The sequence below is a fragment of the Oncorhynchus mykiss genome, chromosome 21, assembly GCF_013265735.2.
Source record: "Oncorhynchus mykiss isolate Arlee chromosome 21, USDA_OmykA_1.1, whole genome shotgun sequence".
Taxonomy (NCBI): Eukaryota; Metazoa; Chordata; class Actinopteri; order Salmoniformes; family Salmonidae; genus Oncorhynchus; species Oncorhynchus mykiss.
Genome location: NC_048585.1, coordinates 14,827,714 through 14,843,135, shown reverse-complemented (window position 1 = coordinate 14,843,135; position 15,422 = coordinate 14,827,714). Strand labels below are relative to the sequence as shown.

The following is a 15,422-nucleotide window of genomic DNA, read 5'->3' as shown; positions in this document are numbered from 1 at the left end:
GTCTTGTTGATTGGCAAAGCCTACCTGAAGGTTGTGATGTGCATTGAGACCATCAGCATATTCACACAATTTAATTTGCCCATCTATATACAATTGACCCTTCGCTAAGCACTGTCCATGAATTCTGGCCAACCAATCACAGCTCTATAATGGATAGCAACTGTCATCGAGTCCAACACCTGAGACAAGCTCAAGTCTCTCCCCACACTCTTCCTTCTCTCCTCCTTCCTTCTCTCTCATCTCTCTCTCCCCACACTCCCTTCCTCCTCTCTCCTAACTCCCTTCCTCCTCTCTCCCAACTCCCCTCCCCACTCTCTCCCCACTCCCTTCCCCCTCTCTCCCTCTCTCTCTCTCCACTCCCTTCGCCCTCTCTCTCCACTCCCTTCCCCCTCTCTCTCCACTCCCTTCCCCCTCTCTCTCCACTCCCTTCCCCCTCTCTCTCCACTTCCTCCCCACTCTCTCTCCACTTCCTCCCCACTCACTCTCCACTTCCTCTCCACTCTCTCCCCACTCCCTTCCCCCTCTCTCCCCACTATTGCTTCACTCTTTCTTCCCACTCTCTCTCTCTTCATTCCCCATCTGCAACCCCCCCCCCCTCCCCCTCCCCAACACACACACACACACAATCTGTAACACACACATCCACCGGTCTTCAACTCTGCTTCCAATCCAGCCCGACAGACACTTCAGTCACACCGTGAAAAACACTTCAAATAGACAGACTGCAGAGTTTAACTAAAGAAAGAAGGCGGAGTGAGAGGAATACTCAGGCACAGATACATGTCTTCCTGTGATTTCTCCTCCGTTCTACATCTTCATAAGCGCTGTGGAGGTTAGCGGTTATTGTAGAGCCGTACCAGGGAGGGGGGTAGGAGCACCATAATGGAAGCCTATAGCTTGGTCATGGTACGTTTGGAGATCAGGCAGTTTGCCTCTGGTCTTGTAGTGGAGCTGTGCCCCTCTGGGAAGACTCTACCTTAACATGTTATTACTGTATGACATCCACAGAAAAGCAATCTGATATGATTTAACACAAGGAAGAAATCCTGTGGGTCTCGGCCGGTACATGAGTTCCTACAACTGTATCTCACTAACTCAGCACTTTTATGAAAGCTGACATCTTACAGGATCTAAGTTGTGTTGGGGTCTTGTTGATTTATGTCGCATTGGCACAATTTGATGGTTGGAGTGGTTTGCAAGGGTTGGACATGCATGTTCCCTCAGAGCCTCCAACTACAGACAGACTGTTAATATTCATTCCATTCAGTTGGAGCGGTATTTGAGGTGGGATTTAATTGGCCCCAGACAATGACAAGTTCCTCAGACCTGTCATATATGCAGTTCATTTGATCCTCTGCTCGGATAGAAGATTACAATGGGAAATCAAAGTGAAAACCCCTGACATTAACACATGGACTGTATCAGGGAAATGGCATACTTACATTCACAGCTCTCTGGGGGGGGGGGGGGGGGGGGGGGGCTGTTAACTGGATTTTGCATCTGTCTGCAAAAAAACAAATGTACTCTTGTTACCATCCTGATTCTACCATTCATTGGATGTCAACATCAAGCATGGCAGGACCCAATTCCCCTAGCCTGATAACACATAACAAATACCAAATGTTCAATTCCCCTAGCCTGATAACACATAACAAATACCAAATGTTCAATTCCCCTAGCCTGAAACTAACTGGATTTTGCATCTGTCTGCAAAAAAACAAATGTACTCTTGTTACCATCCTGATTCTACCATTCATTGGATGTCAACATCAAGCATGGCAGGACCCAATTCCCCTAGCCTGATAACACATAACAAATACCAAATGTTCAATTCCCCTAGCCTGATAACACATAACAAATACCAAATGTTCAATTCCCCTAGCCTGAAAACACATAACAAATACCAAATGTTCAATTCTCCTAGCCTGATAACACATAACAAATACCAAATGTTCAATTCCCCTAGCCTGATAACACATAACAAAGGTTCAATTCTCCTAGCCTGAAAACACATAACAAATATCAAATGTTAAATTCCCCTAGCCTGATAACACATAACAAAGGTTCAATTCTCCTAGCCTGATAATACATAACAAATATCAAATGTTCAATTCTCCTAGCCTGATAACACATAACAAATACCAAAGGTTCAATTCCCCTAGCCTGATAACACATAACAAATACCAAATGTTCAATTCCCCTAGCCTGATAACACATAACAAATACCAAAGGTTCAATTCCAAGTGGACCTTGTGGCCAAGGGGTCGGCAACTAGATTCAGCTGCAGGACCATTTTTGTCGGAGCGGATGGTGGGCTGACCGGAACATAATTATAATCTATAATTATAATCTTAATTTCTACACTGCAAATTGACAACAACTAAGCCAATAAAATATATATATTGGAAGATACCAATCATTTCATGCCTTGGTTAAGTTGAGACATGATCACATACGGATATTGTTTTATTCGCAGGAACACAATATTGTTGTTGTTGTTGTTGTTGTTGTTGTTGCTGAATTCCAAAATGAATATCTCTTGCGGGCCAGCAAAAAAAATCCCTTGTAGGTCGGTTTTGGCCCGTGGGCTGCTGACCCCTGCTCTAGGTGTGATTTCCACTATGTTTAGATCAAGTGTCTAAGAAAGGAGACGATTTGGAATAAGGCCCCACGTCGTCACCTAGAACCAGAGATGTCAGGTGGACCTGCTGTTTTACCTGGAGACAGAAATCCCTCCAATTTCCTTTACCCTCTCAAACCCCACGACTCACTTTCTCCAATTGCCCTCCTGCCCTGAGCAGGTGGCCGAGGTGTGTGTGAGTGGGTGTGACCTTCCTGTGACTTTCCTTACAATAAATAACCTGCAATGCCCACCTGTCGTGTAACCTGCTCTGTTAGCTTAATAGCCTCGGTTTCCACACACCATACCACATACCACACATCACACCACACCACACACCATACCACACCACACACCATACAACACCATACCACACCACACCACACACCATACCACACCACATCAGACTAAATTTGTGGTGTCCAGGAGCAGTTGTGGCACCGGAATTAAACAGGTAATGACCATCTTTAATGAAGGAGTTGACAGAGGGCCTCAGCTGCTGTTGACACTGGCTGATTACTTCTCCTTCTCCAGCCCTCTTTACCCTGACGCAGCTGAGAGCTTCCCGGAGACACAGTCTGTGTGTGAGAGAGAGGGGGGGGTTCACATACACTGCTAAGTGCCTTTGCAGCTTTTAGGCCATTTGTACGAGGGCGGCAGGTAGCCTAAGGGTTAAGAGCATTGGGCCAAAAGGTTCCAAACCCTTAGCCAACAATGTGCAAAATATATCGATGTACCCTTGAGCAAGGCACTTAACCCCAATTGCTTTGGATAAGAGCGTCTGCTAAATTAGAAAAATGTAAATGTCTATAGAGAGTCAGGGCTGCTCAGACTGTGAAAAGTGATTGGGGACGAGACAACTGTCTCTAACATGATTCCTATTCTAGGCTCCCGAATGGCGCAGCGGTCTAAGGCACTTCATTTCAGTGCTAGAGGTGTCACTACAGACCCTGGTTCAATTCCAGGCTGTATCACAACCGGCCACAATTGGGAGTCACATAGGGCGGTGCACAATTGGCCCAGTGTCGTTAGGGTTTGGCCGGGGTAGGCCGTCTTTGTAAATAAGAATTTGTTCTTAATTAACTGACTTTCCTGGTTAAATAAAGGTTCCATACAAGATTCTAAAGGCTAAAACCTCTCTGTCTTGAAACAACCCTGAAATAACATGTGACATTTAAATCCAAGAATTAAGCATTTTGGGGTGTATGTATGTAAATGTAGTGATTACACAGTTCACTAATACATTCTGCTGTGTGTGTTACCTCCACAGGTACTACTCAGACATCAGTAAGATGCCGGCCATCAGTGACCAGGACATGAATGCGTACCTGGCAGAGCAGTCCCGGATGCACATTAACGAGTTCAACAGCATGAGCTCCCTCAGTGAGATCTACTCCTACGTGGGCAAATACACAGAGGAGGTACGGCAACACACCGTGGACAAAAATCACACTTTATTCAAGACGGGTAGCAGTGTTCCATTGTGGACAGCCAGTCTTACACAGTTGGGTTTGAAGTTGAAATGTATTGTAGATGACGTGTAGGTTCAGACCATCTGGAAGATGTATGTAAAATACATTTACAAGCAACCCAGACGGCGTATATCAGCGGTTTTCCAACCTCTCCTGGAGGACTCCCAACCATGTCTTTGTTCTACTACAGAGAGAACACACTTCTCAGCTTAGATCATCAAGCCTTTCTGTCGTTTTTTAAATACCAAAAAAAAAAAAAAGATGTGGTAGTTCAGGTCTTCAACTAAATTGTGAGACGTCAAGGGGTCCCAGAGGAAAGGTTCCAGAAACACTGTCATACAGAAGAAACATTTATTGTATGTGCCATTACTCTGCCATTGTCAGCTGGTGTGTGAGGCTGACAGTAACACGTGAACTGGCTGTGTGTGGGGCTGAGAGTAACACATGGACTGGCTGTGTGGGGCTGACAGTAACACAGGGACTGGCTGTGTGTGGGGCTGACAGTAACACAGGGACTGGCTGTGTGTGGGGCTGACAGTAACACAGGGACTGGCTGTGTGTGAGGCTGACAGTAACACAGGGACTGGCTGTGTGTGAGGCTGACAGTAACACAGGGACTGGCTGTGTGTGGGGCTGACAGTAACACAGGGACTGGCTGTGTGTGGGGCTGACAGTAACACAGGGACTGGCTGTGTGTGAGGCTGACAGTAACACAGGGACTGGCTGTGTGTGGTGCTGACAGTAACACGTGAACTGGCTGTGTGTGGGGCTGACAGTAACACGTGAACTGGCTGTGTGTGGGGCTGACAGTAACACAGGGACTGGCTGTGTGTGGGCTGACAGTAAAACGTGGACTGGCTGTGTGTGAGGCTGACAGTAACACAGGGACTGGCTGTGTGTGAGGCTGACAGTAACACAGGGACTGGCTGTGTGTGGGGCTGACAGTAACACAGGGACTGGCTGTGTGTGGGGCTGACAGTAACACAGGGACTGGCTGTGTGTGGGGCTGACAGTAACACAGGGACTGGCTGTGTGAGGCTGACAGTAACACAGGGACTGGCTGTGTGTGAGGCTGACAGTAACACAGGGACTGGCTGTGTGTGGGGCTGACAGTAACACGTGAACTGGCTGTGTGTGGGGCTGACAGTAACACAGGGACTGGCTGTGTGCGGGGCTGACAGTAACACAGGGACTGGCTGTGTGTGGGGCTGACAGTAACACAGGGACTGGCTGTGTGTGGGGCTGACAGTAACACAGGGACTGACTGTGTGTGGGGCTGACAGTAACACAGGGACTGGCTGTGTGTGAGGCTGACAGTAACACAGGGACTGGCTGTTTGTGGGGCTGACAGTAACACGTGAACTGGCTGTGTGGGGCTGACAGTAACACAGGGACTGGCTGTGTGTGTCTCTCTCTGTCAGATTGTGTTTGGGGCTGACAGTAACACAGGGACTGGCTGTGTGTGGGGCTGACAGTAACACAGGGACTGGCTGTGTGTGTCTCTCTGTCAGATTGTGTGTGGGGCTGACAGTAACACAGGGACTGGCTGTGTGTGGGGCTGACAGTAACACAGGGACTGGCTGTGTGTGTCTCTCTCTGTCAGATTGTGTGTGGGGCTGACAGTAACACATGGACTGGCTATTTGGGGCTGACAGTAACACAGGGACTGGCTGTGTGTGGGGCTGACAGTAACACAGGGACTGGCTGTGTGGGGCTGACAGTAACACAGGGACTGGCTGTGTGTGGGGCTGACAGTAACACAGGGACTGGCTGTGTGTGGGGCTGACAGTAACACAGGGACTGGCTGTGTGTGAGGCTGACAGTAACACAGGGACTGGCTGTGTGTGAGGCTGACAGTAACACAGGGACTGGCTGTGTGTGGGGCTGACAGTAACACAGGGACTGGCTGTGTGTGGGGCTGACAGTAACACAGGGACTGGCTGTGTGTGAGGCTGACAGTAACACAGGGACTGGCTGTGTGTGGTGCTGACAGTAACACGTGAACTGGCTGTGTGTGGGGCTGACAGTAACACGTGAACTGGCTGTGTGTGGGGCTGACAGTAACACAGGGACTGGCTGTGTGTGGGCTGACAGTAAAACGTGGACTGGCTGTGTGTGAGGCTGACAGTAACACAGGGACTGGCTGTGTGTGAGGCTGACAGTAACACAGGGACTGGCTGTGTGTGGGGCTGACAGTAACACAGGGACTGGCTGTGTGTGGGGCTGACAGTAACACAGGGACTGGCTGTGTGTGGGGCTGACAGTAACACAGGGACTGGCTGTGTGAGGCTGACAGTAACACAGGGACTGGCTGTGTGTGAGGCTGACAGTAACACAGGGACTGGCTGTGTGTGGGGCTGACAGTAACACGTGAACTGGCTGTGTGTGGGGCTGACAGTAACACAGGGACTGGCTGTGTGCGGGGCTGACAGTAACACAGGGACTGGCTGTGTGCGGGGCTGACATTAACACAGGGACTGGCTGTGTGTGGTGCTGACAGTAACACGTGAACTGGCTGTGTGTGGGGCTGACAGTAACACGTGAACTGGCTGTGTGTGGGGCTGACAGTAACACAGGGACTGGCTGTGTGTGGGCTGACAGTAAAACGTGGACTGGCTGTGTGTGAGGCTGACAGTAACACAGGGACTGGCTGTGTGTGAGGCTGACAGTAACACAGGGACTGGCTGTGTGTGGGGCTGACAGTAACACAGGGACTGGCTGTGTGTGGGGCTGACAGTAACACAGGGACTGGCTGTGTGTGGGGCTGACAGTAACACAGGGACTGGCTGTGTGAGGCTGACAGTAACACAGGGACTGGCTGTGTGTGAGGCTGACAGTAACACAGGGACTGGCTGTGTGTGGGGCTGACAGTAACACGTGAACTGGCTGTGTGTGGGGCTGACAGTAACACAGGGACTGGCTGTGTGCGGGGCTGACAGTAACACAGGGACTGGCTGTGTGTGGGGCTGACAGTAACACAGGGACTGGCTGTGTGTGGGGCTGACAGTAACACAGGGACTGACTGTGTGTGGGGCTGACAGTAACACAGGGACTGGCTGTGTGTGAGGCTGACAGTAACACAGGGACTGGCTGTTTGTGGGGCTGACAGTAACACGTGAACTGGCTGTGTGGGGCTGACAGTAACACAGGGACTGGCTGTGTGTGTCTCTCTCTGTCAGATTGTGTTTGGGGCTGACAGTAACACAGGGACTGGCTGTGTGTGGGGCTGACAGTAACACAGGGACTGGCTGTGTGTGTCTCTCTGTCAGATTGTGTGTGGGGCTGACAGTAACACAGGGACTGGCTGTGTGTGGGGCTGACAGTAACACAGGGACTGGCTGTGTGTGTCTCTCTCTGTCAGATTGTGTGTGGGGCTGACAGTAACACATGGACTGGCTATTTGGGGCTGACAGTAACACAGGGACTGGCTGTGTGTGGGGCTGACAGTAACACAGGGACTGGCTGTGTGGGGCTGACAGTAACACAGGGACTGGCTGTGTGTGGGGCTGACAGTAACACAGGGACTGGCTGTGTGTGGGGCTGACAGTAACACAGGGACTGGCTGTGTGTGAGGCTGACAGTAACACAGGGACTGGCTGTGTGTGAGGCTGACAGTAACACAGGGACTGGCTGTGTGTGGGGCTGACAGTAACACAGGGACTGGCTGTGTGTGGGGCTGACAGTAACACAGGGACTGGCTGTGTGTGAGGCTGACAGTAACACAGGGACTGGCTGTGTGTGGTGCTGACAGTAACACGTGAACTGGCTGTGTGTGGGGCTGACAGTAACACGTGAACTGGCTGTGTGTGGGGCTGACAGTAACACAGGGACTGGCTGTGTGTGGGCTGACAGTAAAACGTGGACTGGCTGTGTGTGAGGCTGACAGTAACACAGGGACTGGCTGTGTGTGAGGCTGACAGTAACACAGGGACTGGCTGTGTGTGGGGCTGACAGTAACACAGGGACTGGCTGTGTGTGGGGCTGACAGTAACACAGGGACTGGCTGTGTGTGGGGCTGACAGTAACACAGGGACTGGCTGTGTGAGGCTGACAGTAACACAGGGACTGGCTGTGTGTGAGGCTGACAGTAACACAGGGACTGGCTGTGTGTGGGGCTGACAGTAACACGTGAACTGGCTGTGTGTGGGGCTGACAGTAACACAGGGACTGGCTGTGTGCGGGGCTGACAGTAACACAGGGACTGGCTGTGTGCGGGGCTGACAGTAACACAGGGACTGGCTGTGTGTGGGGCTGACAGTAACACAGGGACTGACTGTGTGTGGGGCTGACAGTAACACAGGGACTGGCTGTGTGTGAGGCTGACAGTAACACAGGGACTGGCTGTTTGTGGGGCTGACAGTAACACGTGAACTGGCTATGTGGGGCTGACAGTAACACAGGGACTGGCTGTGTGTGTCTCTCTCTGTCAGATTGTGTTTGGGGCTGACAGTAACACAGGGACTGGCTGTGTGTGGGGCTGACAGTAACACAGGGACTGGCTGTGTGTGTCTCTCTGTCAGATTGTGTGTGGGGCTGACAGTAACACAGGGACTGGCTGTGTGTGGGGCTGACAGTAACACAGGGACTGGCTGTGTGTGGGGCTGACAGTAACACAGGGACTGGCTGTGTGTGAGGCTGACAGTAACACAGGGACTGGCTGTTTGTGGGGCTGACAGTAACACGTGAACTGGCTGTGTGGGGCTGACAGTAACACAGGGACTGGCTGTGTGTGTCTCTCTCTGTCAGATTGTGTTTGGGGCTGACAGTAACACAGGGACTGGCTGTGTGTGGGGCTGACAGTAACACAGGGACTGGCTGTGTGTGTCTCTCTGTCAGATTGTGTGTGGGGCTGACAGTAACACAGGGACTGGCTGTGTGTGGGGCTGACAGTAACACAGGGACTGGCTGTGTGTGTCTCTCTCTGTCAGATTGTGTGTGGGGCTGACAGTAACACATGGACTGGCTGTGTGGGGCTGACAGTAACACAGGGACTGGCTGTGTGTGGGGCTGACAGTAACACAGGGACTGGCTGTGTGGGGCTGACAGTAACACAGGGACTGGCTGTGTGTGGGGCTGACAGTAACACAGGGACTGGCTGTGTGTGGGGCTGACAGTAACACAGGGACTGGCTGTGTGTGAGGCTGACAGTAACACAGGGACTGGCTGTGTGTGAGGCTGACAGTAACACAGGGACTGGCTGTGTGTGGGGCTGACAGTAACACAGGGACTGGCTGTGTGTGGGGCTGACAGTAACACAGGGACTGGCTGTGTGTGAGGCTGACAGTAACACAGGGACTGGCTGTGTGTGGTGCTGACAGTAACACGTGAACTGGCTGTGTGTGGGGCTGACAGTAACACGTGAACTGGCTGTGTGTGGGGCTGACAGTAACACAGGGACTGGCTGTGTGTGGGCTGACAGTAAAACGTGGACTGGCTGTGTGTGAGGCTGACAGTAACACAGGGACTGGCTGTGTGTGAGGCTGACAGTAACACAGGGACTGGCTGTGTGTGGGGCTGACAGTAACACAGGGACTGGCTGTGTGTGGGGCTGACAGTAACACAGGGACTGGCTGTGTGTGGGGCTGACAGTAACACAGGGACTGGCTGTGTGAGGCTGACAGTAACACAGGGACTGGCTGTGTGTGAGGCTGACAGTAACACAGGGACTGGCTGTGTGTGGGGCTGACAGTAACACGTGAACTGGCTGTGTGTGGGGCTGACAGTAACACAGGGACTGGCTGTGTGCGGGGCTGACAGTAACACAGGGACTGGCTGTGTGTGGGGCTGACAGTAACACAGGGACTGGCTGTGTGTGGGGCTGACAGTAACACAGGGACTGACTGTGTGTGGGGCTGACAGTAACACAGGGACTGGCTGTGTGTGAGGCTGACAGTAACACAGGGACTGGCTGTTTGTGGGGCTGACAGTAACACGTGAACTGGCTATGTGGGGCTGACAGTAACACAGGGACTGGCTGTGTGTGTCTCTCTCTGTCAGATTGTGTTTGGGGCTGACAGTAACACAGGGACTGGCTGTGTGTGGGGCTGACAGTAACACAGGGACTGGCTGTGTGTGTCTCTCTGTCAGATTGTGTGTGGGGCTGACAGTAACACAGGGACTGGCTGTGTGTGGGGCTGACAGTAACACAGGGACTGGCTGTGTGTGTCTCTCTCTGTCAGATTGTGTGTGGGGCTGACAGTAACACAGGGACTGGCTGTGTGTGTCTCTCTCTGTCAGATTGTGTGTGGGGCTGACAGTAACACAGGGACTGGCTGTGTGTGGGGCTGACAGTAACACAGGGACTGGCTGTGTGTGTCTCTCTCTGTCAGATTGTGTGTGGGGCTGACAGTAACACAGGGACTGGTTGTGTGTGTCTCTCTCTGTCAGATTGTGTGTGCGCTGGAGCAGGACGATGCCGCCAGGAAACAGAGACTGTCCTTCAAGCTGGAGCAGGTGGTGGCCTTCATGAGCCTGGAGAGCTGAGGACCGCACTTCCCAGGGCGCACTGGGAGACCCGTCAGAAACCGAGCCGTGCCTGAGCAAAGACCTGTCCATCTATCTCTTCACCATCGTCATCAGCATCAGATCTCCTCTCCGTTTCAAAGACAACACATATTGTCCTGTTCTCTTCCTCCTCTTCCTCTTCCTCCTCTTCCTGACAAGTGTTTGGCATCTCATCCGCTCAGCTTCATAGGACGTGCAGAGAAGACTGGCTGACGGAATGACTGGAGGGTCGGCAGAGCTGGGGACTGCTTTGCTGCGTAGAAGAGTCTGATGGAGGGGTGGTTGTTTGCCAGCTCGCCGTATCGGCATCATTTACACCGTAATGTTGAGGGAGAAACAAACATTCTATTTATGTTGCCTTTAAAAATAACACTGATGACAAAGTCTTTTGCTACCACAATGTTGGGAGTCAATTTGTTCAGACTTTCTGAACAGGATATTAGTCTATGAAACTACTACAGAGTCCAGTTAATTGTAGTGCTATAGTCAACATCACATCAAACGTGGAAAAACAAAGTGGTATTATATAAATGAGGAAACCAAAATGACCACCTCGGAAGACAAAAAAACAGAAGGTTTGCCTGGTTCACACTTCTTAAGATTGGGAAATAGGCAAACTACAGAATTGTTTTCTCAATGTAGCTTTGAGGTATATTTAAAGAAACTCCGATAGGGGCTGGGGAGAGTTAGGGCTTCTTGAATTTTCCTTTTTTTCCGAAAACCTGACTGACTTTGAAATCCAGAGAAGGACAGATTCCCCTTTGTGGCATTGGCATAAGTCTGCTCCAACCCACCCACCCCTCCAAGTACCTCTATAGATAAAACAATCCTCATCTTATGAATCTCTGGCTTGTGTGGTACCTGCTCAATTATCCTGACTATTATAAGACTAATTAGTGGAGGACAGACCCAGGTCTGTCTGGTCCTCCTCTGTGACGAGAAGCACACATCCAACTCTTGACCACAGTGACCCGACAGCTCTGACACCTGGAACGGTCAGTCTGTCCCGTGTGTGCTGCTAACAGATGGAGGTCACTCGCCGGTCTATCAAAGCACACACACAAACAGATACACACGGCAGCTGTCCAAGACCTGTTCTGAGGGGAACTCTACTCCTGATTCACCCTCTGATCACACTGTCTGAATACTAGGGGAGCTGACTGACATCTACTGAGAGGAGGAGAGGGACGCTTCACTAGAGCAGTCTTACCATGGACCCATGCTTTCTACATGACAGAGACGGTGCGGTACTGCTTAAATGGGATCTGCTCTGCTGAGAGAGACCTTCTGTAAAGGCTTGGGACGGGGGGAATCAACTGATGGACATAACTGGTCAGCCGAAAAACCAAAGGAGCTTGACATTTTAAAAAGACAAGAAAAGTTATTTAAAAACAATGTATTTAAAGGAAATGACACAGGAAAAGGATTTGGTGAAAGAAAAACCCACCCCACAACAACAACTTAACCCTGTGTGATTTTCTGACCTCAGTGTGCCGAAGGGGGAGCCGCGGACGAGTCCCGCCCTCCTCCTCGCCGTCCCGGTTTCTTCCGTGTTTGGCACACCGTTTTTCTTCCCTCTTTGTCCGGTTTTCCACGTCAGTTTTTTTGCACAAGTGTGGAGACAGCTTCCATGCGGGAATCTCTGAGCGCTCTGGGTCGCTCATGTTGTGTGTTAGTGTAGTCGTCCTCCGCAGCCTTCTCCAAGCCTCAAAAAGCTGAAACTAGAGTGCGAAAAACAAGTCAACGTCATATAGACGACCGGACACGGACATCAACAGACTTGTGGAATGTGATAACCTGGATGGGAGAGAGAGAGAGATGGAGAAACACTCCTTTCCTTTAGACCTCTGACCTTTCTTTTGCCTTGACAACGTGCCCCATGTGGTGATGTGAATGTGTGGAGACCGCCCTCGGTCCACCTTCGGTCCTTATTGGCTTTTTAAGCGCATGTAAAACGTACATTTAAACAACAAAAAAAGAGGAAAATAGAGAAAATAAGCCTTGCAAATGATGATGTGGATGTGTTCTTTTCTTTATTTTGCTTGGAAGAAAAATGTGAGGGAAAAAAGTGGATTGTTCATGTTAAAACTATAACTAACCGTTAAGGTGGAACCTTTATCTCCCGTTCAGCCCATGCAAACCTCTCATTACCATGTCTTGTGAAAGTGTTAGACGCTAATAGGAATAAAGTGGTACCTTAAAATCCAATATATTATATACCCTTGCATGCTGACCTATTTGGATGTTATGAAACGGAACTGCCTTGCAATCAAATATATTTATCTACTGCTACTAGGAAACGTTTAAACGGTTCACAAACAAAACGGTTATTTTGAATTCTCATGGACTGATGTAGAACAATAACTCATGACTAAGTTTGAATTCATTCAGTCCTTCTGCTTAGTCCTTCCAGAGTAGATCGTCCTCTAACGCCCATCCATACACATGTTCCATTAGTTAGTGACTTTGTCCGTTCCAGAACCCTCAGGTTTTGGGTCTGGTAGACTAATTCTGCAGTGAGCTTCTTGCTCTTTTCTTGGCTGCTATTGCTTCTCTAGTGTCTGTCTGTGTTTTCATCCGGAAACTATCTCCCCTTGCCTATAACCTTACCTTTTTGATTCTATTATTTTATCATTCAAAAAAACAACATTTATTTTTGTAAGCCTAGGACTGGCTGCAAAGCTACCTTGTAAACGTCTTATTGCAGCACCTGTTACTATGGTTGTGGATGTGTTTTTTAGATTCTGTTTTGACAGTTGTTTGATCTGAAGAGCTCAGTGCATAGGGAACTAGCATTAGGAGGGCTTTCGGGGTTCAATCAAAAAGTTTGCTCATACAAAACCCATGTATCGCACAACATGCCTCCTTATTGGAATCCTTATGGTCTTATGGGGAGTACAATACAGTCAAGTCAATCACTTGTCTGTTAGTATCTTCTGTCCTTCCATTCTACTACTACATCTAAAGGTGTTCTGCACAAACTTACTGAAAAGATACTTGTGGTTTTAACTGAAAAAAAAACTCTCCTTTGGACAATTTCAAACGATTAAATGTCTCTTGATGAACTCATCAAAGAGAAACAGGTGTCTGGAAGCTTCAATAACCACACTAGCTCTGACCCTGAAAGCTTCTGATTTACTTAGTTGATTGTGTTTTGTAAAGTGTGTTTTATTTCCGTCACACCATCGCTGTCTAATGTATGAACCACATCTAATTAATCCTCAACTGAACTGTCTAAAGGGGTGAGTTCTGTCAGTGGTTGGTATTCAGGTTCGAGGGGGTACATTCATGAACAGCGCGTTCTCTGGACGTTCTACACTGCCAACATGTTCAAACTGTTCACAAAGCTTGTGATCAAATAAACAATAAGAAATAACTGAAAGGAATCTACTGTATGAATTCAGTCTGATGGAAAATCCCAGGTAAAACAGTTGGGAAATAAGACTGAACTTGGCAGGGACCTCAACGTTTAGGGGCCCTTGTTAGGTTTAGAGACTGTAAATTGACCCACTATTACCCATGTATTCTATTCTCCAGCTTCCCAAAGTTTCCTCCTCTCTAAGCCCATTGTTTTTATTTGGTGAAGAGAATGAATGTCCTAGAATCTCGTAGTGAATCTGCCCCCTGGTGTTGTAACATACGGTGTTTCCATTTCCCCCCCCCATGTTCCCCGGCGACAAAGCTCGTCTGAGACTACTGACCCCTTTGTTGCCGAGGGACTCGATAAAGCTTCCACCTTCAACGTTTTGTAGGAACTAAAGATAGGTCCTTCTAGAGCTCAGTGTTATAGCAGGTGTTACAGAAACAGTAGAAATACTTTTACTATTACCATATTTGCTGAGAGATAAAGAGTATCCTATCAAGAGATGAAACTAAACCTGGGGGAAAAGGCCAGCTTCTCTAACTTTGCTATAATTAATTGTATACCTGTGTATGTAAATATAATGCATTCCTATTTTGCAGTCAAGAACAAAATACTATTTGTAATATAGAATAAACTTTATTATGAAACAAAGTGGTTTGTAGTTTGTGTTTATTCATATGAAATGATTGATTTAAATATTGTTATTTCACACAGCAGGTGTGAAATGGCATGCTGTGTACTGGAATTAATGGATTCATTTCATATAATGGGAAGCAAAATGTCCCGTTTCCCTCATTAGAACAGCACAGGTGAAGCAGAAACCTACAGCACTTTGTTTTAATATGTTGTATGGTAACCCGTAGTAGAAAAGTAATTGTACACTCAAAGTTGTTTGTTGTGATGGCTTCACCTCGTACCTAAGGCCGCAGCACGGCCGCGGTAAAAACAGTCACAACACACGCCCTCTCGTGTACTATGGGCTTTATGGGCAATTCCACGGTGACAGAAAGATGCTGAGATGCCGATGTTCACTTTAAAATGCATGTCAAACAAATGCTTGCAAAGTTACACAAACCAGACAACTCTATGCACAGAGACTACTGTATCAATTTCCACTGAACATTTTACAAAAACATTCACTTGAAGAACCGTGCAATGCAAAGTTTGGTAACAGAATGACAGTTGGTGCTGTTTTACCGTCTTTCTGTTGCCAAACTTTGCACCTGCACTGTTCTTCAAGTGAATTTTGTTTTTGAGACATTTTCAGTGGAAATTGTTAAAAGTAATCGTTGTGCATAGAGTTTCTCAATTTCAGAATATTATCTTTCAAAGTTCTGACCATTTCAGCTGAGCTGGTTCATATTGCTGTGGTAAAGATTCCACTGCAGTCCAATATGAGTTTGAGCTTCATAGTAATTGTTTATTTGTCAGGGACCATGTACAACATGCCATTGCCCCAGAT

The 15,422-nt window shown here is 48.7% G+C and overlaps 1 protein-coding gene across 2 annotated transcripts in view; it reads left to right on the top strand.

The window, feature by feature from the left end:
• LOC110510810 (plexin-A4-like) overlaps nt 1–14,611 on the top strand; it is a 482,439-nt gene extending 467,828 nt beyond the window's left edge. For both annotated transcript variants that reach the window (XM_036957067.1, XM_036957066.1), the window contains exons 31-32: nt 3,891–4,041; nt 10,480–14,611. In XM_036957067.1, coding sequence (XP_036812962.1) covers nt 3,891–4,041; nt 10,480–10,575 — 247 coding nt within the window. In that variant the 3' untranslated portion in view covers nt 10,576–14,611. The remainder of the gene's footprint in view (nt 1–3,890; nt 4,042–10,479) is intronic.
• The last annotated feature ends 811 nt before the right edge of the window (nt 14,612–15,422 follow it).